Source organism: Scyliorhinus torazame, chromosome 3, assembly GCF_047496885.1.
Source record: "Scyliorhinus torazame isolate Kashiwa2021f chromosome 3, sScyTor2.1, whole genome shotgun sequence".
Taxonomy (NCBI): domain Eukaryota; kingdom Metazoa; phylum Chordata; class Chondrichthyes; order Carcharhiniformes; family Scyliorhinidae; genus Scyliorhinus; species Scyliorhinus torazame.
In genome coordinates, this window is record NC_092709.1 from 175,334,918 (window position 1) to 175,359,386 (window position 24,469).

At 45.7% G+C, this 24,469-nt stretch overlaps 1 protein-coding gene across 5 annotated transcripts in view; it reads left to right on the forward strand.

The window, feature by feature from the left end:
- pcdh7b (protocadherin 7b) overlaps nucleotides 1-24,469 on the forward strand; it is a 612,544-nt gene that overhangs the window by 66,511 nt on the left and 521,564 nt on the right. The window contains exon 2 of one of the 5 annotated variants that reach the window (XM_072496544.1): nucleotides 15,628-16,410. The exons of the other annotated variants lie outside the window; for them this stretch is intronic. Coding sequence (XP_072352645.1) covers nucleotides 15,628-15,648 — 21 coding nt within the window. The 3' untranslated portion in view covers nucleotides 15,649-16,410. Of the gene's footprint in view, nucleotides 1-15,627; nucleotides 16,411-24,469 lie in introns of those variants that run through there. 5 annotated transcript variants of the gene reach the window in all.

Below are 24,469 nucleotides of genomic sequence, written 5' to 3' on the forward strand. Positions count from 1 at the left end.
GCTTTCTTGTTGTAATCTCCCTCCATCATGCGAGTGGGAGGAGGAGGAAATGTTGGGAGCCAGGTGAGTTCAGTTGGTTTGGTGGGTACCCAAGAGATGCGCATTGTGTGTTGAGCTGGGTATCTACAAGACTGGTGTGGGATGAATTGGACCATACTGGTGCACAGTACTCTGCAGTTGAGTAGACGATGGCAACAGCTCAGGTTCTTAAGGTTTAACCTCTGCACCCCATGAGGAACCAGCAAGTTTGCTGAAGATGTTGTTTCGTGTTTTGATCGTTGCTGCAGTCATGCTCGAGTCAAGGGTAACACCAAGATAAATCGGATGTTGTTCATGGATCAGTGTCTTGCCTTTCAAAGAGATGTTAAGTTCCACCTTGGCACTGGCATTGTGGAGGTGAAATAGAACCAAGACTATTTTGTTGCTGCTGAACTGAAGTCCCAGCAGTAGTTGGCCAGCTTTTCAACATTGTTTCGTGTTTCCTCTAGTTTACAAAATGCCCAAGCCTGAGGGGCACAGCAGATATTGTCAGCATAGAACTTCCAAGACAGGGTTGGAGGCAGATCGTTGATTCCTCACAAGGATTATCATAGAATCCCTGAATGCAGAAGGAGGCCACTCGGCCCATCGAGTCTGCACTGACCCTCTGAAAGAGCACCCCACCTAACCTTTGGACACTAAGGGGCAATTTTAGCAACCTGCACACCTTTGGACTGGAGGAGGAAACCGGAGTATTCTGAGGCAATCCATGCAGACACTGGGAGAAAGTGCAAACTACACACAGTCACCCAAGGTCGGAATTCAACCTGGGTCCCTGGTGCTGTGGGGCAGCAGTGCTAACCAGTGTGCCACCATGCTATTCTTAATTATCTGCGAAGGAAGGCTGCCTGTACCCTGGCTCATATCCAAAGTCATCTGCCCCCCAAAACCAAGCTTACCTTCAATCCGCCGACCAATATCTCTGCTCTCTGTGTGCTGCAGCTTCTTAAAGTGCCTCATCTTACAGTGGACAGAGCCAGAGATGGAGAAAATGTTGAAAGCTGAACAATTTTGGTGGGGGTGCAGCACATGTGACCAGGTCCTTGCCTGAACCACTTTCAATCAGACCGACTTTGAAAATAACCTCAAAACAGTTGCTGTCTTTCTCAATCTCACTGCAGCACATGACACGGTTTGACACACTGGTTTCCTTGTCAAACTCTCAAAAGTCCTCCCTCCGTCGGTTACCGATTCCATCAAACCATTATTCCGAGATAGATGGTTCAGGGTGTACATGGTGACGCGACAAGTGCCCGGAGGAAACAGAATGGGTTTCCCCAGGGATCTGTTCGAGCCCAATTCTTTTCAATCCTGAAATTAACAGTGTTGATACGGGATGCAAATGTTTGCACCACTATCGCCTTCCTCATGATGAAATCAATAATTCAGAGGAATGGAGAGAGTATACAGCCTCGTCGTACTCCTGTTATGATGTTGAAAGAGTTTGTGGTGCCTGTGCTGGTTTTGATGCAGCAACTGGAGGCCTAAGCTCTGAAGATGTTCGTTACCATTCCAGGATGCCATACTGCAGAGTGACTGCTGATGGATGTGATCAAAAATCTTTATGAAATCATTGAAGTTGATAACAAATGGCTCCTGATACTCTAGGCTGTGCTCTATGATGTTCCTGAGGCTAAAGATCTGCTCGCAGCATGATCTGTCACCCCGGAAAGCTGCCTGTTCTTCACAAAGGGTACCGTCTACCTCCTTCACTCTTTTAGAGAACATTGTGTTGAAGACCTTGCCAGGTATTGGCCGCAGTGTTATAGCACTCCTGTTGTTGCAGTCATTGAGGTTCCTTTTCTTTGATTACTCCTTGTCTCCAGTCATCCGGGACATCCTCTGCAGTCCATATCTTATTGAACAGATCTGTGAGCAGACTCGAAGGGCCGAATGGCCTCCTGCTTCTATTTTCTCTGTATATTTCTTTGTATGTTGTGATGGTATTCTTGCTATGTTTCAATACCTTTGCTGGTATCTTGTTTATCCCAGGTGCCTTGTTGTTCTTCAGGCTCTTTGATGGCTCTTTGGACCTCTGAAGTGGCAATTCTTCCCAGGTTGATGTTCAGCTGCTGAATTGCGGTGCTGTCGTGTGAACTCTAACATGAAGCTGGGGCTGGCCTACATCATGAAATCCAATAAAACTACACCAATCACTTCAACCTTGAGGAAGAAAAAGATGTAGCGTTCGACGAATTGCAAAATTGTTGTGGATGAAGTGGAGAGTATCACGATTTTAAAGAGGGCTGTGATAGAGAATAGTTTTGGAAAACCCACAGTTACATTCGCCATATGCTGTCTGAGGATACCAGACCAGACTCCAACTTTTCATAGATTATCATAGAATTTACAGTGCAGAGACCGGATGAGAGTCCCAAACAATTTTCCTCTCTGTAAACTGTGAGGAAAGGATACTTCACCCCAGGAGTGATGACTCTGGCCAATAGGTTTATTTTATTCCAAAATAAACTATAATTTAAACACAGAATTAGCCACGTTAGCATTAAAGAAATAGCTTTACAATTATTAGTTAAACAGTTTTTAAATAAAAGGAAACCTTGAAAGTACTATTTACACCTGCTACTAATTCTAATTAAGCAACCCAATATTCTTTGGAGAGAGTTCCTTTCAAGAGCAGATCCAGTACACCTCTGTTTTGCCAGAATCAAATGCTATGGTAAACTGCTGTTCAACGTAAAATCTTACAACAGACTGCAAAACTACAGACAGACCTCCCATTAATTATACCATACGTATCCCACGAAGTTCCATGACGTGCTTACACTCCAGGGAACCATCCACAATATAAACAATGTTCTCGCCTTTTATCTGTAACCAAGTACGAAGTCTTAGAACACCAGGTTAAAGTCCAACAGGTTTGTTTCGATGTCACTAGCTTTCGGAGCGCTGCTCCTTCCTCAGGTGAATGAAGAGGTATGTTCCAGAAACACATATATAGACAAATTCAAAGATGCCAAACAATGCTTGGAATGGGACCATTAGCAGGTGATTAAATCTTTACAGATCCAGAGATGGGGTAACCCCAGGTAACCTCTTCATTCACCTGAGGAAGGAGCAGCGCTCCGAAAGCTAGTGACATTGAAACAAACCTGTTGGACTTTAATCTGGTATTGTAAGACTTCGTATTGTGCTCACCCCAGTCCAACGCCGGCATCTCCACATCATCTGTAACCAAGTAAGTGGTTGGAATGAGTGACTATCTCACTCTTTTACAGCACCTTAATTACAGCTTTAGCAAACATACTACCTGTATGAATTTTAAACCAGGGTTTTTAATAATATTACTGCCACAAATATGAAATAGAATCTATATCAATTTCTTACATTCATTGTAGCTGATTTGTGTTCTAAGGGTGTATTAGTCATAGTACTATGAAAAGTACAAAATAGCCTTTTCTCCCAACATTGTCATCCATGGCAAAACTGAAAAATGCTGGAAAAACTCAATAGGTCTGGTTGCATTTGTGGCGAGAGAAACAATGAACCTTTCAAGTACATATGACTCTTCTTTGTCATCCATGGCTTTGATGGGAAAAAAAACTGGCCGGTGATAAGATGACAATATAGATTTGTTTTAAATGCATTGATTCTCTTCCTACTTCCTTGTTATTCCATCATATATTTTGTGGATGAATTTCTGAAAGTGTCCACAAAACATAATAATTATAAATGGGAAAATATGCTGGTAAGAATTTTAAAATTAATTTTGGAGAACCCACTTTGAAGCATTGGACTAAGTTCTCATCATGCATCACATTGCTGTGTTTCAAGATTCTGCTGGAGGCATCAAACTTTTCTGCAAGTGTAACATTCAAAAGTGTTTTTGATCTGCTTGTCATCTCTACCATTGACTAATTATTCTTATCACCATTAACATCAAATATCCTGTGTGGACTTCTGTTGTTAATCATTATTGCACATCCAACTATCTGAAGAGACATATTGCAATGCTTATAGCCTTTAGGCAGTGTCCACAAGTTTTTGCAGAGTTTGATCTGATGGGGTGTAAATGCTCAAATATGCCACTGTCATACTTGATTTATATTTCTCTCTAATGTTTTACACATTTTCTTAATGATATAATCTGGATATTATTGTCACTCATAGCAGTATCCTGATTGAACCCACCCCATATCCCTGGTGCACCCTTACTGCTGACATCCACTGCAATGGAACTGCAGCGGTGGCCTCCCCATGTCTCAGTCACTACCCATTGTCTTTTCTGACTTTGAAAATAAATTAAAAGAAACTGCAAGCTCGGTAAAATATCTAGTTAACAGAAACTATCAATGGCAATTAACTGTCAGTCAACTGAGAGTGGTTGCCTGAATTGGTGTTAATCACTGTAGTACATGAATTAGCAGTTGTAACTGGTGTGAGCTGTGTGTTCTATAGGTCAATCTAGTGGGAAGGGTGAAGAACAAATTTTCAAGGAAATGACAGGTGTAAAAACAATACATCAACCATAATTGGGCACTTTAATTATCCTAATATTGTCGAGGATAGGAATTGCGTAAAGAACTGAGAAGGAGAAGAGTTTCTGATATGTGTTCAAGAGAATTTTCTGGATCATTATGTTTCTGACTCAGCATGGAGGGGAGCATTGCTGGACCTGGATATGGGGAATGAAGTGGGTCAAGTGTCAGTAGGGCAACATTTGGGGACAGTGATTACTGGGTTCTGAGGCTTAAGTTAGCTTGGTAGTTTTGCTGTCACCTTAACACCATCTAGTCAGGTAATAAAGATTTTGAGCAGGTTTTTATAACAGTATATCAATACAAAAAGCCCCAATTCTGAAACATCACCTACTCTTCAGGTAAAACAGATTTTAATGGATAAACTATATACAATATAAGATTATTTAACTATAGGAAAGTGTACATGCAGAGGTTCAAAGGCATGATTCTCTTTATGCAGGGTGAAATGCTTAGCCTGATCATGGTCATAATTCAAACAGTTTAGGGTGAGGATCTTAAAGCCCAATATGTATGTCAAGTGCGAACATTTGACGATATTTTAAGGGGCGAACATTTTAAACATTCACATTTATGTTATTGCTCACTGTTATCAACTTTCCGATTGATTTTATTGGTGCAGTGCTGTACTCATTTGATTGAGTGCCTCTGCCTTTTTCGGTGGAATGTTGGGGGCGATTCTTCGAGCCCCGCGCCGGGCCGGAGAATCGCCGCAACTGCGCCACGACGCCCCGACGCCGGCGCACGATTCTCCGAGGTGCGGAGAATCGGCGCCATTTGCGCCGGCGCGTTTGGCACAGTGCGGGCCGCTGGAATCGGCGGGGCAGCCGATTCTCCGGCCCGGATGGGGCGAGCAGCCGCCCCGATATGACAGAGTCCCGCCGGCACCGTTCACCCCTGTTCGCTGCAGGCGGGAACTCTGCGGGAACGCTCGGTGGGGGGCGGCCTGTGGGGGTGGGAGGGGAGCTCCTTCACCGGGGGTGGGGTGGGGGGGGCCTCCGATGGGGTCTGGCCCGCGATCGGGTTCACCGATCGACGGGCCGGCCTCTCTCCCCCCCGGGCCTACTTTCTGGCGCGGCCGGCCCCTGAACACCGACCCCATGTTGGGTCGTGGCCGGTGCGCGTAAGAAACTCCCTGCGCATGCGCAGGTTGGCGCGGCCCAACTGCGCATGCACGAGTTGGCGCGGTGTCCATTTGGCGCCGCGTAAGGAGGCTGGAGCGGCGTGAACTGCTCCAGCGCCGTGCTGGCCCTCTGTGGGGTCGTGCCTGGGTCCTGTTCACGACGGCGTGAACACTTGGCCTCCATATCGGAGAATCACCCCCCATTAGTTACTAAAGTACTTCAAAATGTTGAGGAATGAAAACAAAAATGGTTCCATCTGAAGTTGAAACTCCTGAAGCATTTCCATTATGCAGAATGGTGAGCTTTCACCAATGGCGTTGTAAAACCCTTCACTGGCTTGACTTTTGGCACTTGCAATATAATGATCGAACAAATAGGAACTTGGGAGGGAAAGTGGAAAAATGGGATTGAAAGTGAAATTAATACCCAATTATATTGGCATGGGGAATTTAAAAATTGGAGAAATGTTTAGAACGTGGCCCATCTCTTCCAAGCAACAGCAATGATAAAGGGATTGTCGCTGCATTCGTAAATGTGCCCAACTCGATGCCGCTGCGCATTTCTTCCAAACCTGGCTTTCACAGGGGAACTCCATCGTAGCGGTGTGGGAGGGCGGACAGGTAGGGTGGTAGTCCGGATGTTGGGGGGTAGTCTGGAGGGCAGGAGGAATGATTGGGAGGGTGCTTGGAGGGTTGGATGTGTAGTTACCCAGGTGGTAGACAAGGTTTTAAAATAAAATTTCATGGGTAACTAAAGTAAGTAAAATCGCCATTGTCCCTGATGACCACGGCTGCTTTTGCCTTTAAAGGGGGAGATCTGACCGGCGATGGTTTAACCTGAGGATCACTACACCTCAGGCGAGGGGCAAGGTTGAGAGGGCCTTCATGAATATCTCAGCTGGTAAGGGAATTGAACCCGCGCTGTTGGCTTTACTCTCCATCACAAACTAGTAACTACCTGGAGATACTGCAGATCTCCTCAATGCCTCTGACTCTACTTCATAATCAAAAACATTCACAGAGAGTCTCGGGAGCAAGGAAATTTCACATTGGAAGTTTAAACTTCCCAGGCAATTTCCATGTAGGTCTGCATGGGTCCTGATGTGCATCTTTATCATAGAATCATAGAATTTTTTTTTTTACAGTGCAGAAGGAGGCCATTTGGCCCATCGAGTCTGCACCGGCTCTTGGAAAGAGCACCCTACCCAAGGCCAACACCGCCACCCTATCCCCATAACCCAGTAACCCCACCCAACACTAAGGGCAATTTTGGACACCAAGGGCAATTTATCATGGCCAATCCACCTAACCTGCACATCTTTGGACTGTGGGAGGAAACCGGAGCACCCGGAGGAAACCCATGCACACACGGGGAGGATGTGCAGACTCCGCACAGACAGTGACCCAAGCTGGAATCGAACCTGGGACCTGGGACTTACATATTTAGTTGGAGACTGGAAAATTTAGGCATTATGTTCAAGTTAACTATGAGTTATTTTGGATTCCACGAGCAGAATTTAATGCCCAATCCCTTGGAGAGTGTAGAGGCAGAGGGACATTGGGTTGGGTGGTGGGTGAGGTTGCAGCCACCTTTCTGACAATGCTCCAATGAAGTCCCAAGGCAGGAAGACCCATAGACAGCCTTCCTGTCCCACTGCTAATTGAGGCCTTTACATATTCATACCCAATTAAGGGTCTTACCTGCCACAGCTGATATTCACACAGTTGGAGGGCGCGCGAGGGTGTGGGGGGGTTGCTCAGCATGCTTGTGGGCTCCCAGTGAGGATCCGTCATACAAAGATATTCAGTAACTGATCGAGGAACCTGCCATTGGAAAGGGTGATGGATTTGCTGACAGCCACCCCTGCACTAGCTGCTGACTCTGATCTAATCTGAGTGGGTGCCAGCAACTTTGACCGTAGCACATTGTTTATGATAAAGCTTGGCTAGCAAGTTGATTAAATGTGGTGGGTGTTCAATGGTGGGAGATAGAGAGAACCTAGTGGAGTGGTGCAGCGACAACATCTATCCCTCAATGCCAGCAAAACTAAAGGACTGGTCATGGACTTCAGGAAGCAAAGTACTGTACACACCCCTGTCAGCATCAACGGGGCTGAGGTGGAGATGGATAGCAGCTTCAAATTCCTAGGGATACACATCTCCAAAAATCTGTCCTGGTCCACCCACGTCGACGCTACCACCAAGAAAGCACAACAGCGCCTATACTTCCTCAGGAAACTAAGGAAATTCGGCATGTCCACATTAACTCTTCACAGCCTGGTATGGCAACTGCTTGGCCCAAGACCGCAAAAAACTTCATAGAGTCGCGAACATAGCCCAGTCCGTCACACAAACCTGCCTCCCATGCATTTACTCCATCTACACCTCCCGCTGCCTTGGGAAAGCAGGCATCATAATCAAAGACCCCTCCCACCCAGCTTACTCACTCTTCCAACTTCTTCCATCGGGCAGGAGATACAAAAGTCTGAGAACACGCACAAACAGACTCAAAAACAGCTTCTTCCCCCCTGTTATCACACTCCTAAACGACCTTCTTATGAACTGACCTGATTAACACTTCACCCCTGTATGCTTCACCCCATGCCAGTGTTTATGTATTTACATTGTGTACCTTGTGTTGCCCTATTATGCATTTCTTTTCTTTTCATGTTCTTAATGATCTGTTGAGCTGCTCGCAGAAAAATACTTTTCACTGTACCTCGGTACATGGGAAAATAAACAAAATACAATCCAATGTCTAACATTGGGGCTGATTTAGCAGACTCGGCTAAATCGCTGGCTTTTAAAGCAGACCAAGGCAGGCCAGCAGCACGGTTCGATTCCCGTACCAGCCTCCCTGAACAGGCGCCGGAATGTGGCGATTAGGGACTTTTCACAGTAACTTCATTGAAGCCTACTTGTGACAATAAGCGATTTTCATTTCATTTCATTTCATTGTCAACCAGTGTTTCTCATGCGAAACCAAATCAAATTCCTTCACAAAATCAATGAAGCACATGCATATTGGCTACTGATGTTCTTGGACTTTGCACATGATGATTCTAAGATTAGCGACTTGATCTCTGGTTCCTCTTCCAGCTTGCTCAAAAACAACCTCATTCTCTGCCTTTTTCCTGATCCTGAGCAAGATTTTAATAGCGTAGGAGATCAAAACAATTGTTATGTATTATGCGCACTGTTTCAGGTGACCTTTCTTCAGAAAAGAGATACAGGTGGAACCAATCCAGTCCTCTGGCCAATCATTGGTCTCCCACAGTGCCAGCTATATTCTACACATCCTGTCCTCTACTGATTCTTCTCCAATCTAAAATTCTGCTGATATATTGCCCAGGCCCGTGGCATTATGGCTGGCTATTTGATGAATGTCTTGCTGTGCCTCAGCTTGAAGTGAAGGAGTTTCAACTTGACTTTAAAATTCCAACTCGCCTTCACCATTGTAAAGCTACTGACCAACATTGTGCCATTGAACAACAACATTCTTTGCGTCTGTTTCATTCTTGTGAAAAACTGAATGAATGTAATGTAGATGCTGCACCTTGGCAAGGACGGGGTCGGTTTGCGTCCAGTCACGAATACACAATGCAGTGACGGGCAAGGAGTCCATAAAATTCAGGGGAACGTCTTATGACATGGCACCGCGGTTCTGGGGCCGGCTGCGGAAGGATGTAGGCCTGGGGGGGGGGGAGAGGCCGGCCCGCCGATCGGTGGGCCCCGATCGCGGGCCAGACCCCATCGGAGGCCCCCCCCGGTGAAGGAAACCCCCCTCCCCACAGGCCGCCTCCCCAGCCTTCCCGCACAGTTCCCGCTGGCAGCGACCAGGGGTGAACGGCACCGGCGGGAATGTAATTTTTTTTGCCGGACCAGAGAATCGCTGCTCGCCGTTTGTGGCGATTCTCCGAGCACCCCGGCGCGATTCTTGGTTTCGGGGGGGGTGGGAGAATTGCGTTGAGGCGGCGTGCTGCGACTTGCGTGCCGCCCTGGCGATTCTACCGCCCTGGAAGTCCACACCGAGTTAAATAAAGAAAATTAGTTTTAATTACAACACGATATATACGCTACTCGGTAGATCTTATTTGGTTGGTGCCTTACTAGCCGACCTTTTATACAAAGGTTAATAGAGATCCCACACCTATTGGGGTAGCTCGTACTCCACAAGGACCACGGGGGAGACAGTCATTCTCACACCGTAGGCCCCGAGCGGGCTAATACAGTTGGCGAGTTTGGAACTTTTGTGTAAATGATTGACCCCTTCAAAATCTGACCTGCAGCCCTACGCGATGAAGGGGTGAACAATTGGAAGAAGGGGGTTTCTTGTTAAAGCTATGCCATCAGTGATGAAAGTTTTGTCTGAAGTGCCATCTCAGGTGTTATGCAAGATGGACATCTGGGGCGGGCTTCTCCGACCCCCCGCCGGAGATTCGGCACCGGAGATTCGGTGGGGGCGGGAATCACGCCGCGCCGGTTGGCGGGCCCCCCCCCGGCGATTCTCCGGCACGGATGGGCCGGAGTCCCGCTGCTGGAATGCCTGTCCCGCCGGCGTGGATTAAACCACCTCTCTTCCCGGCGGGATGAGGCGGCGCGGGCGGGCTCCGGGGTCCTGGGGGGGGCGCCCCCACGGTGGCCTGTCGCGCGATCGGGGCCCACCGATCCGTGGGCGGGCCTGTGCCATGGAGGCACTCTTTTCCTTCCGCCTTCACCATTGTCTCCACCATGGCGGAGGAGGAAGAGACCCCTTCGACTGCGCATGCGTGGGGATGCCGTCAGCGGCCGCTGACGCTCCCGCGCATGCGCCGCCCGGCAATGTCATTTCCGCGCCAGCTGGCGGGGCACCAAAGGCCTTTCCCGCCAGCTGGCGGGGCGGAAATCAGTCCGGCGCGGGCCTAGCCCCTCAAGGTGAGGGCTCGGCTGCTCAAGATGCAGAGGATTCCGCACCTTTGGGGCGGCGTGATGCCGGACTGATTTGCGCCGTTTTTGGCGCCGGTCGGTGGACATGGCGCCGATTACGGAGAATTTCGCCCAAGAAATAGGAGCAGCAGTAGACCACAAGGCCCTATGAGCCTGTCCTGCTATTCAATACGATCATGACTTATATTTTCACCCGTACCCAATATCCCTGTCTGTCTTTCTCAGCCATAAATATATTCAGTGATGGAGCGTCCGCAGCCCTCTGGGATGGAGAATTCAGAAGATTTACCATCCTTTGAGTGAAAAGGGGCGGGATTCTCCCACCCCCAACCGGGTCGGAGAATCGCCAAGGGTCGGCATGAATCCTGCCCCTGCCGTTGTCCGAATTCTCCGGCCTCCCAAAAATCGCCCCGGCGTGAATTGCGCCGCCGCCTCGAGGGTGGTGGGGATCGGCGCAACACAACCCTAATTCTCCGGGCCGCGATGGGCCGAAGTCCCGCAATTTTAACGAGGGTCCCGCCGGCGTAAATCAAGGTTGGTCCCTACCGACGGGACCCAGCTCCGTGGGCAGCCTCTGGGGTCCTCGGGTGGGCGCGGGGCGATCTGACCCCGGGGGTGCCCCCACGGTGACCTGGCCCGCGATCGGGGCCCACCGATCCGTGGGTGGGCCTGTGCTGGGGGGGCACTCTATTCCTCCGCGTCGGCCATCGAACCTACCCTACACATGCGCGGGGATGACGCTAGCAGACGCTGGCGCTCCCGCGCATGCGCCAACTCGCGCCGGCCGGTGGAGGCCCTTCAGCCAAGCCCCTTCCCGCCAGCCAGCATGACACAAACCACTCTTGCGCCGTCCTAGCCCCCGAAGGTGCAGAGGATTCCGCACCTTTGGGGCGGTTTTAAACTAATGTGGCAGGGGGATGGGAACCAGATTAGGAAGTTAAAGGTCAGAGGCAGCAATTAAAGCCAGTGAGGTACTAGATAATAAACTCCTTGTGACTAAGGGGAAGAGTAGACAGGGAAGGGATGATGAACACAAAGGGACAGGTGGTCTGAGGTGCATTTGTTTGAATGCGAGAAGTGTAGCAGGTAAGGCAGATGAATTTAGGGCTTGGATTAGTACCTGGGAATATGATGTTATTGGTAGTACTGAGATTTGGTTGAGGGAAAGGCAAGATTGGCAACTAAATATCCCATGGTATAGATGCTTCAGGAGGGATAGGGAGGGAGGTAAAAGGGGTGGAGGAGTTGCATTACTGGTCAGAGATGATATCACAGCTGTGATTAAGGAGGGCACTATGGAGGATTTGAGCACTAATATGGGTAGAGCTAAGAAATAGGAAGGGTGCAGTAACATTGTTGGAACTTTACTGCAGGCCTCCCAAAGCAAGCGTGAAGTAGAGGTACAAATATGTAGACAGATTATCGAAAAATGTAGGAGCAATAGGGTGGTCATGATGGGAAATTTTAACTTCCCCAACATTGAATGGGACTCATGTAGTGTTGGAGGCGTAGATGGAGCAGAATCTGTAAGGAGCATCCAGGAGGGTTTTTTAGAGCAGTATGTAAATAGTCCAACTCGGGAAGGGGCCATACTGGACCTGGTATTGGGGAATGATCCCGGCCAGGTCGTTGAAGTTTCAGTGGGTGAGCACTTTGCGAATAGCAATCACAATTCCGTAAGTTTTTGAATACTCATGGACAAAGACGAGAGTGGTCCTAAAGGAAGAGTGCTAAATTGGGGAAAGGCCAAGTATAACAAAATTCGGCAGGAGCTAGGGAATGTGGATTGGGAGCAGCTGTTTAAGGGTAAATCCACATTTGAAATGTGGGAGTCTTTTAAGGAAAGGTTGATTAGAGTGCAGGACAGACAGGTCCCTGTGAAAATGAGGGATAGAAATGGCAAGATTAGGGAACCATGGATGACGGGGGGAATTGTGAGACTAGCCAGGATGAAAAAGGAAGCATACATAAGATCTAGGCGACTTAAAACTGATGAAGCTTTGGAGGAATATCGGGAAAGTAGGACAAATCTCAAACGTGCAATAAAGAGGGCTAAAAGGGGTCATGAAATATCTTTGGCTAACAGGGTTAAGGAAAATCCCAAAGCCTTTTATTCGTATTTAAGGAACAAGAGGGTAACTAGAGAAAGGATTGGCCCACTCAAAGACAAAAGAGGGAATTTATGCGTGGAGTCGGAGGAAATGGGTGAGATTCTTAATGAGTACTTTGCATCGGTATTCACCAAGGAGAGAGGCATGACGGATGTTGAGGTTAGGGATGGATGTTTAAATACTCCAGGTCAAGTCAGCATAAGGAAGGGGGAAGTTTTGGGCATTCTAAAAGGCATTAAGGTGGACAAATCCCCAGGTCCGGATGGGATCTATCCCAGGTTACTGAGGGAAGCGAGGGACGAAATAGCTGGGGCCTTTACAGATATCTTTGCAGCATCCTTGGGCATGGGTGAGGTTCCGGAGGACTGGAGAATTGCTATTGTCCCTTTGTTTAAGAAGGGTAGCAGTGATAATCCAGTGAATTATAGACCTGTGAGCTTGACGTCAGTGGTAAGCAAACTGTTGGAGAAGATACTGAGGGATAGGATCTATTCACATTTGGAAGAAAATAGACTTATCAGTGATAGGCAGCATGGTTTTGTGCAAGGAAGGCCATGTCTTACAAATCTAATAGAATTCTTTGAGGGAGTGACAAAGTTAATTGATGAGGGAAGGGCTGTAGATGTCGTATACATGGACTTCAGTAAGGCGTTTGATAAAGTTTCCCATGGTAGGTTGATGGAAAAAGTGAAGTCGCATGGGGTTCAGGGTGAACTAGCTAGATGGATAAAGAACTGGCTGGGCAACAGGAGACAGAGAGTAGTGAACATAGGGTGGAAGGGAGTGTCTCAAAATGGAGAAGGGTGACTAGTGGTGTTCCACAGGGATCCGTGCTCGGACCACTGTTGTTTGTGATATACATAAATGATCTGGACGAAGGTATAGGTGATCTGATTAGCAAGTTTGCAGATGATACTAAGATTGGTGGAGTTGCAGATAGCGAGGGGGACTGTCAGAAAATACAGCAAACTATAAATAGATTGTAGAGTTGGGCAGAGAAATGACAGATGGAGTTCAATCCAGGCAAATGCGAAATGATGCATTTTGGAAGATCTAATTCAAGAGCGGACTATACGGTCAATGGAAGAATCCTGGGGAAAATTGATGTACAGAGACATCTGGGAGTTCAGGTCCATTGTACCCTGAAGGTGGCAACGCAGATCGATAGAGTGGTCAAGAAGGCATACAGCATGCTTGCCTTCATCGGCCGGGGTATTGAGTACAAGAGTCGGCAGGTCATGTTACAGTTGTATAGGACTTTGGATAGGCCACATTTGAAATACTGCGTGCAGTTCTGGTCGCCACATTACCAGAAGGATGTGGACGCTTTAGAGAGGGTGCAGAGGAGGTTCACCAGGATGTTGCCTGGTATGGAGGGTGCTAGCTATGAAGAAAGGTTGAGTAGATTAGGATTGTTTTCGTTGGAAAGACGGAGGTTGAGGGGGGACCTAATTGAGGTCTACAAAATTATGAGAAGTATGGACAGGGTGGATAGCAACAAGTTTTTTCCAAGAGTGGGGGTATCAATTACAACGGGTCACGATTTCAAGGTGAGAGGGGGAAAGTTTAAGGGAGATGTGCGTGGAAAGTTTTTTACGCAGAGGGTGGTGGGTGCCTGGAACGCTTTGCCAGCGAGGTGGTAGAGGCGGGCATACTAGCATAATTTAAGATGCATCTAGACAGATCTATGAACGGGCGGGGAACAGAGGGAAGTAGATCCTTGGAAAATAGGCGACAGATTTAGATAAAGGATCTGGATCGGCGCAGGCTGGGAGGGCCGAAGGGCCTGTTCCTGTGCTGTAATTTTCTTTGTTTGTTCCTCTTGGTCCTAAATGATTAGCTCCATATCCTGAGACTGCTGTTGTGTTTTAGATTCCCCAATCTCTCAGCAACCACCCTGTCAAACCCCTTCAGAGTTTTCTAGGTTTCAATGGGATCGCCTCTCATTTTTCCAAACTCCATTCTTCTAAAGTCCTTGGACAGATTCAACAGGAACTCCAAAGAAAGCTGGCTAATGTGGGCAGTGAAGACTTGGGCAGCAGCCGGTTCTTCTAACTGCTGGCTGGGCGGATGGCCACAGATAAAGTGTCAATGGCCAACCTATGGCAACAGGAAGGAAGATAATCAGTGAACTGGAGAATGGCGTCCTCACTGCTAAAGGAAAGATGGGCGCCCTATTACCTTATTTACCCAAACAGCACCATAGACAATGGAAGCAGAGAATTTATGTAGCAAATCCAGTAATGTTTAGCTGAAGTTATTATTTTAATGTATGTGTGCTATAAAATTGTACAAAGCAGGCACTCAATAGGGACCATAATGCTGGAAGTACAGGGAAGAAAGCACTTTGAGACTGGTTAAATGATATTATTATCCAATTATACTTTTGTGGTTAATTTCCTCTTTATGTTGTATTTGGTGCACTGGTATTAAATTCTTTTCTGCAATTTCAACAATTATTAAAAATACCAAACCAGTACATGGAAGTCATGAAACAAACTATGAAAGGAATGGAACAGTACAGAAGCGAATGGCAAACAGGTTAGAATTTTTCAAAACATCCATTAGGGTTAGTCGACACTAGACAAAATCAACACACAACCTGGAATCAGGTAGAGGAGTTATGTGCATTAGATTGCCAAGGGAGCAAGGAGCCACAATTTAAGCAATGCTGTATTTGGGCACGGATCTCTGGTTCTCGATAATTTTAAAAATGTTCACATTTATTACTGTTGAGGTACAGAAAAATAGTGGAAAAAACAGGAAAGAAATTAACCTTATGCAATACCATTATCCAGAATAGTGAGCTTTCAGCTGTTATTTTGTAAAATCCTTCACGTCCTGGTTTGATGTCTAGTAACATGATCACAACACGATGCAGATTTGTACAATTGGGAAAGTCTATACTAGGTGGCTATGTTTCATTTTTCAGATTACTTCCTGGAACAGTTGAAAAAACAACGCTGGCAGATAATAAAATGTCACCTTTGATAATGGAGTGTGAGAGAGAGAAAACCCCTTCTCCATTAACCTTTATATGAGACATGAACATATTGGACGCTAACATTCATTCACCAAGGTCATCATTGCTTTTGCAGGGAGTGCATTTCTATTTTAAATAGTAGTGAATTCAGTTATGCCAAATACTTCACTGTATTCTGTTCTATTCTTTATATTTGAGTGAGTCATATTGTTTGGAGCTTCTGCTTTATTAAATTATACTATTGCTTATTGTTTTCTTCGTCACGTGATTGACCTGTTTGGCTTGTGCATAAAGCAGGCAAAAATAAATCGACATGAAATATTTTCCAGATTGTATTTTCATGAATTGTATCTATAGTTCATAGTGTAGTGGTAACAAGCCTTGAATATCTGTATTATGTAGAATTGAATTGCTAAAATCTGTTCCAAATGTGGCAAAACAATTGAGCAATTGAGACTTCTTGTTTGTTGCTTTGCTGTAGTTCAGACATCACTTGTGATATTTTGAGGTCAAAATTGATTAATGTAATGACCAATAATATTGCAAGCTTATAAGAACTGAGCTATCAAAAAATGTTATATTCTCTGAGCATCCTTCAGACTGAAGCTCATTTACTTGTGGTGGAAGTGTCTTTTTGGGACAACTCTGACAGCAAATCTAATTATGCTGAAATCACTGGGGCGTTCGCTGATGGATTATTGTAAATACAATAAAAGGTTCCAACAGGTTTAACCCATTGAAATTGTCATTGACAGCAATATTTTATAGTTTTGGCATGATACATGCAGTTCAAATTACAGTTAGGTCACAGTACATTTGAACCTATGTATATATAATGACACAACCTTGGGGAAAACAAAGCATTCACTTCATAATTAAGATCTGTTAATCATTTCTTTTTTTAAAATTCTGAATTGAAAGTGTACAATTTCGTTCAATTTAAAATGAAAGCTTTATTTAATGACTTTGATAGCCTGGTACTGCTATGAATCATTTTTTGAATGAGACTTGTAGAAAAAGTTGCCATGGATTCAATAGCATATTACATTCTCAGTGATGGGGTGGATTTTGGTTACTGAGATTGGCGGCCTGCTGTCCCTGGAAGTGGAGTGTAGGCAGCCACAGCAACAAGCAAGTGTCAAGGTGGGCTGGTTAGAAGCTTGGTTCTATGGGACTTTGTCCCAGTTGTTTCAGAAGTTGTTGGGAGAGATCGCAGGGGGTTGAGGGTAGAGTACTAAATTGGATTGAGAATTGGCTGACTGACAGAAAGCAGAAGGTCGGGTTAAATGGGTCCTTCTCTGACTGGCGAACTGTAACTAATGGGGTGCCACAGGGTTCAGGCCTTGGCCCTCAACAAGGCCAATTATTATCTAAATGGAAAGCAGATTCAAAATGCGTCTGGGCAGAGGGATCTGGGTATCTTTGTTCATGAATCACAGAAAGCCTGTATGGAGGTACAAAATGTAATAAGAAAAGCAAATGGAATGTTAGCGTTTATTGCAAAAAGACTTGAGTATAAAAGTAGAGAAGTGTTGTTACAATTGTATGGGGTGTTGGTGAGACCACATCAGGAGTATTGTGTCCAGGTTTGGTCTCCTTATTTGAGGAAGAATGTGGTGGTCTTGGAAGCAGTTTAGAGGTGGTTCACCAGATTGATTCCGGGGATGAAGGGGTTGACGTTTGAGGAGAGATTAAACAGTTTGGGCTGAGTGTAGAAGGATGAGAGTGGAACTGATTGAGGTATATAAAATACTAAAAGGGATTGATAAAGTAAATGTCGACCAAATGTTCCCCCTTGTGGGATAATCTAGAACAATAGGTCACAGATGTAGGTTGAGAGACGGTAGATTTAGAACTGAGATGAGGGGGCTGTAATTCTCGCAGAGGGTGGTGAATTTGTGGAACTAGCTGCCCCATAATGCAGTGGAGTCCGAATCATTAAAGGTTTCACGAGGGACATAGATATATTTCTGAGAAAAAACGGGTTACAGGGATATGGGGAACAAGTTGGGAGGTGCCTTTGAGATCAGGAAGAGATCAGCCATGACCTGATTGAATGGTGGAGCAGGCTCGAAGGGCTGAATTGCCTACTTCTGCTCCTAATTCCTATATTCCTCTTTCCTATGTTTGGCCCTCGAGCCCTCACCCCTGATGCTGCTTCACACCCACCCTGTACCCCTGCCTCTCCAAGGCCCCTTGAACCCTACATGCCATGTCCACGCGCACAGTATTCACTATGGGAAGACCTCGAGCCATATGGAGATGAGGAAAATAAACTTCTAACCATCTAGTAGTGCTTTCACTTATACAAAAACACTTTTTGACCATGAAAAGAACTCTGATTCATAAAATAAATTCAAAGCTTTTAAATGTCAAGTATTTAATACCTTGTAAGAACAAACAACCCTCCATTTACAAGCTACATCAAGACAGCTAATCCTTTAATAGTTTATTTAAGTTGTCAATCAAGCTGTGAACCCAACCCCTGCTGAGATAATTGTGGCTTTTAAAATTCAGTCAAGCATTCATATTGAATTAATGATAGCCCTTGGGTAAATGTCAACAAAGAGCCCTATTGAAACTCCTTTGTTTCTAAACTACACCTGTCAATCAGGTTTCTGTTACACTCATTGACAACTGCAACCTTTTGTTTTAAAGTTTAAAGAGTGGGGCATTTAACAAATTTCAAATCTTTCCAGTTAGACAGACATGTTCTGCCTTTGCAAGAGTGTTGATATCTACTCCATTAATTTCTGATTCTCACATTGCAGGCTAAGACAGTTTGACCAACCAAAGTGGGGTCTGATTGAACACAGAACTTGAGTTCAAATTACCCTGCTGAGTTTGGCCAATCTGATTGGCTGGAAGCTGTCCAGTCCCACCACTGCCAGGACTGGGACTACAAGCAATCAGTGATGTCTAACTCCTGGAAGTCCAGGACCAGGTAGGTTTTAGGGGTCTCAGGGTGGGGTGGGGAGGTGTGGAAGGGTGGGAAAGGTTGGGAAGGGGCGTTGGAAGAGAGGCCGGGGGAGGGAGCACCCACAGTGGGCAGACCTTTTGGAGTGGGGGCGGGGGGGGGGGGGGGGGGGAGGGGGGTGGGGGGGAGCGAGGGATGGGGAACTATGTTAAGAGGGGGCACCCTCCTCTTTCTGCCTCAGGTCTGAGCAAGTTTTCATTTTGGGCGCCTCCCAACCCCTTATACTCCAGCCTGAAATTTGAGGCTGGGCAGGAAATGGTCATTAGTTAGCCATTTAATGGCTTCAGTTGGTGAAGGGGTGGGGGTGAGGTATGCATCCTCAGCTTCATCCTCACTCATCCAACTGTAAAATTGCAGAGCTCTTGGGGCCTTCCTTAGAATTTTACAGCCAAACCACGCCATCCCCACCCACAAACCTGCTATGGGTGGAATGGCAAGTGGGGCATCAAATTGGAATCTGGAGAACACAGAGCTGTTCGATGAGCTAAGAAATACAGAGCTTTCCTGTCTGAACATGAAAGTCACGGTTGGGTGTCAGAACAAAATGCAGGTTGTTCTTTTGTTTGGATTCTCCTGGAGAGGTTTCAAGCTGATTGGATCTTGCCTGTAACAAAGCTCTGCATGGAATATTATCGCCTCTCATAGATGGGTTTCTCTCAGGGCTGACCTGTCCGTGGACGGGTTTCCTTATGATTTGCTAACTCTGATGAGTTGCTTCTTTGCAAACTCAGCGGTTCAACTCATTTCTCTTTTATTTCCTTCCTGTTAACTTTGATCTCAACTTTCCTTGACAGCAGTTAATAGTGGACCTTTTAGTGGTTCTTTATTTATCTCCTGATTGATTGATATTTATTGTCACATGTACCGAAGTACAGTGAAAAGTATTTTTCTGCGGCCAAGGGAACATACACAGTACGTACATAGTAGACAAAAGAATAATCGATGGAGTACATTGACAAATGGTACATCAACAAACAGTGATTGGTTACAATGCGGAACAAGGGCCAAACAAGAGCAGTATAGGGCGTCGTGAATAGTATTCTTACAGGGAACAGATCAGTCCAAGGGAGGAGTCTAATAGCTGTGGGGAAGAAGCTGTTCCTATGTCTGGATGTGCGAGTCTTCAGACTTCTGAATCTTCTGCCTGATGGAAGGGTCTGGAAGAAGGCAAAGTGTGGGTGTGAGGGATCTCTGACAACGCTGTCTGCCTTCCTGAGACAGCGGGAGTTGTAGACAAAATCCATGGGAGGATGGCAATCTTGTGTGATGCGTTGGACTGAGTTCACCACACTCTGCAGTTAAATAAGAATCTCCTGATTCTTATTTAAAGTTTATGTATTTCTTTACCTCCCATTTCTGTTTTTTTTCTCCTAGCTGAGAACCTGCCTCGTCTCTTTTCTTTCATGTCCTATTCCATCGTTCTCACTTAGCCCTCAACTTGTCACACAGCAAGCTTCAGTTGAGAATTCCACTTGGTTGGCATTACCCAATCACCACCTTAAGCTTTAGTTTAATTTTAAAAACAAATTTGTATCTGAGTTTCTGTTAGCACGCTACATTTTAGCTATTTCGAAAATGCATTTGCTCATTTTTTTATCCGATTTGATTTGTGTGATGCAATTTTAGCTATTAAAATTTAAGCAGATGAAATAGACACAAAAACTACTTTAAAAATCTTACCTTAACAATCTGAGTACCCGAGGATTAATTCTGGACTACATGAAGATTGCTTATATTTAGTTTTATTCTTCTGCAAATGTTATAAATCATTTTCTGTCATTTAAAAAATTCCAATGACACAAATCTGTACTAATAACAACAATCATTGGAAATATTATTGAAAGAGTTTTGGGATAATAATGCAATTTAAAGGGTAAAAAGATTTCATTGAGGATGGAAGGGGTTACAGCCAAACCTTCTGTTGTTGTTGAATATTTGTCCCAAGGGTAAATGAGCTGGTTGCTATCTAGTCTTAAAGTGCTGATGGTGTAACAAAAACACTCGGGGAATGATAGGGCAGTTTGAAGCTGTCACCTGACCCCCCCTGAGTTAGATTAGATGACACCTTCAGTTCTGTCATGACTTCTGATTTTTTAATGCTGCATATCCTGTTTTCTTTGCATGCCCATTTTACATGGGTTTCATATACTAGCAGCATGCTGGTTCCCTGAACTTAAAGTTTATTTTAAACAAATTAACACATTTGCTAAAATAGAGGATTTTCAGTCAAATGTATTTGGTGTTCAAATTCTATTTGCAGATAGTGCAGTTTTCAGGTCTTGATATCTTTGATATATAATAACATTTACTAAATGTTAATGTTTTCCAGTAATATATGGCTGTGTGGGCTTATTGAAAGGATTCAGTAATGAGTAGATGTTGCACCCTTCCCAGCTGACCTTGCCACCATGACGCCCACCCCTGTCATCCCTCACTCAGGCCACCCTTCCTGTTCCTGGCATCATACCCAGCACCATACCTGTTACAGTGGACTCCATCACCAAGACTGATGGAACTGCTTGTAGCCCAACAGTGGCCACCAACCTGGTAGAGCTACTGGGACTGCATAAATCTGATCAATCAGATGGCAGATGACCTTCTGGGGTGGAACTTCCTCTGAGTGTCTCCCGCCAATTAATGGTCCTTGGAGCATGAAATGGCTGTGGGTCAGCAAGTCTCGGTAGGGATGTATTCCCTGCAAAACTGATTGGGTTACAGGGCAGGAAAGTCCGTCTGAAAAATCCTACCCATGGTGTTGAAAGCATTGACATAGCATCAAGTGACACAAAAAATGACAAGGCATTGTTTTGTACAACATCAGGGGCGAAATTCTCCACCAACGGTGCGATGTCCGCCGACTGGCGCCCAAAACGGCGCCAATCAGACAGGCATCGCGCCGGCCCAAAGGCGCGGAATGCTCCGCATCTTTGGCGGCCTAGCCCCAACATTGAGGGGCTAGGCCGGCGGCGGAGGGATTTCCGCCCCGCCAGCTGGGAGAGATAAACAACGACATAGGTAAAAAAGGGATGAGGTCCTAAAAGCAGAATACAGGGAGTTAGGAAGGAAGTTAAGAAATCGGACCTCGAAGGTAGTGATCTCAGGATTACTACCGGTGCCACGTGCTAGTCAGAGTAGAAACAACAGGATATACAGGATGAATACGTGGCTGAAGGGATGGTGTCAGGGGGAGGGTTTCAGATTCCTGGGGCATTGGGACCAGTTCTGGGGGAGGTGGGACCTGTACAAACTGGATGGGTTACACCCGGGCAGGACTGGAACTGATGTCCTATTTGCTAGAGCGGTTGGGGATTGTTTAGACTAATGTGGCAGGGGGATGGGAACCGATGCAGGAAGTCGGAAGGTAGTAAAACAGGGAGAGAAACAAAAGGCAGTAAGCGGGAAAGTGTAAGGCAGAGAAGCCATAGTCAAAAATCAAAAAGGGCGACAGTACAAGGTACGGTGACTGAGAGGAGCTCAGTGAATAGGCCCAAAATGCTAAAAGGAATAAAACGGGAAGTAAAAACATAAATGGAAAGCGACGCGGCAGGTTGTTACATGAAGATATGGGTTCAACAACAAGGAAAATTAGGAGAAAAGTTAAGAGGAAAAATAACTTAGTAGAGGTTACTGATCAAGGTGTTAAGATTCAAAACAGAGGTGCATGGTTAAAGGATGGTCACGACTGGGAGTTAAATATCTAAGGGCATCAAACTATTCGGAAGGACAGAGTGGATGGTAAGGGAGGTGGCGTAGCTCTGTTATTTAAGGATGACATCCGGGCAATAGTAAGGGATGACATCGGTGCTATGGAGGATAAGGTTTAATCCATTTGGGTGGAAATCAGGAATAGTAAGGCGAAAAAGTCACTGATAGGAGTAGCCTGTATGCCACCAAATAGTAACATTATGGTGGGCAGGCAATAAACAAAGAAATAACTGATGCATGTAGAAATGGTACAGCAGTTATCAATGGGAATTTTAATCTACATGTTGATTGGTTTAACCAGGTCGGTTAAGGCAGCCTTGAGGAGGAGTTTATAGAATGTATCCGTGATAGTTTCCTCGAACAGTATGTAATGGAACCTTCGAGAGAACAAGCGATCCTAGATCTGGTCCTGTGTAATGAGACAGGATTGATTAATGATCTCATAGTTAGGGATCCTCTCGGAAGGAGCGATCACAATATGGTGGAATTTAAATTAAAAATTTTATGATGGAGGGTGAGAAGGTAAAATCAAACACTAGTGTTTTGTGCTTAAACAAAGGAGATTACATTGGGATGAGAGAAGAGCTAGCTAAGGTAGACTGGGAGCAAACACTTTATGGTGAAACAGTTGAGGAATAGTGGAGAACCTGCCAAGCGATTTTTCACAGTGCTCAGCAAAGGTTTATTTCAACGGAAAGAAAGGACAGTAGAAAGAGGGAAAATCGACCGTGGATACCTAAGGAAATAAGGGAGAGTATCAAATTGAAGGAAAAAACATACAAAGTGGCAAAGTTTAGTGGGAGACTAGAGGACTGGGAAATCTTTAAAAAAAAAAAAAATATTTTGATTAAAGGTTTTCATAAAATATCAATAACAAAATGAGAAAGAAAAAAGAACCCAACAGGGTTAAGTACAAAACACAATCTAAAAAAGCAACCCCCCAAACCCCTCCCCCCCGTGCCTAAATAATAAATTAACATTAACACCCCGACTTAAGACAACAGGTGTATACACCCCCTCAGACCCTTGCAGTGTAATAACATAAACAAAAATAAAGTAAACCCCTCCCCCCCCACCCCCCGAGCTGCTGCTGCCATTGACCAATGTCTATCGTTCTGCCAGGAAGTCTAAGAACGGTTGCCACCGCCTAAAGAACCCTTGTACCGACCCTCTCAAGGCGAATTTCACCCTCTCCAATTTAATGAACCCTGCCATATTGCTGATCCAGGATTCCACGCTTGGGGGCCTCTTATCTTTCCACTGAAGGAGAATCCTTCGCCGGGCTACCAGGGACGCAAAGGCCAGAATTCCAGCCTCTTTCGCCTCCTGCACTCCCGGCTCCTCTGCCACCCCAAATATTGCGAGCCCCCAGCCCGGTTTGACCCTGGATCCTACCACCCTCGACACCGTCCTCGCTACGCCCTTCCAAAATTCCTCCAGCGCTGGGCATGCCCAGAACATTTGTGTGTGATTTGCTGGGCTCCCTGAACACCTAACACACCTGTCCTCACCCCCAAAGAACCTGCTCATCCTTGTCCCGGACATGTGTGCCCTGTGCAGCACCTTAAACTGTATGAGGCTGAGCCTCGCGCACGAAGAGGAAGAGTTCACCCTCCCTAGGGCATCTGCCCACGTACCCTCTTCAATTTCCTCTCCCAACTCCTCCTCCCACTTACCTTTCAACTCCACCACCAAGGCCTCCTCCTCCTGCATGGACTGGGAAATCTTTAGGGGGCAACAGAAAGCTACTGAAAAAGCTATAAAGAAGAGTAAGATAGATTATGAGAGTAAACTTGCTCAGAATATAAAAACAGATATATAAAACAAAAAAGAGTGGCAAAGGTAAATTTTGGTCCTTTAGAAGATGAGAAGGGAGATTTAATAATGGGAGATGAGGAAATGGCTGAGGAACTGAACAGGTTTTTTGGGTCTGTCTTCACAGTGGAAGACACAAATAACATGCCAGTGACTGATGGAAATGAGGCTATGACAGGTGAGGACCTTGAGATGATTGTTATCACTAAGGAGGTAGTGATGGGTAAGCTAATGGGGCTAAAGTTATACAAGTCTCCAGGCCCTGGTGGAATGCATCCCAGAGTGCTAAAAGAG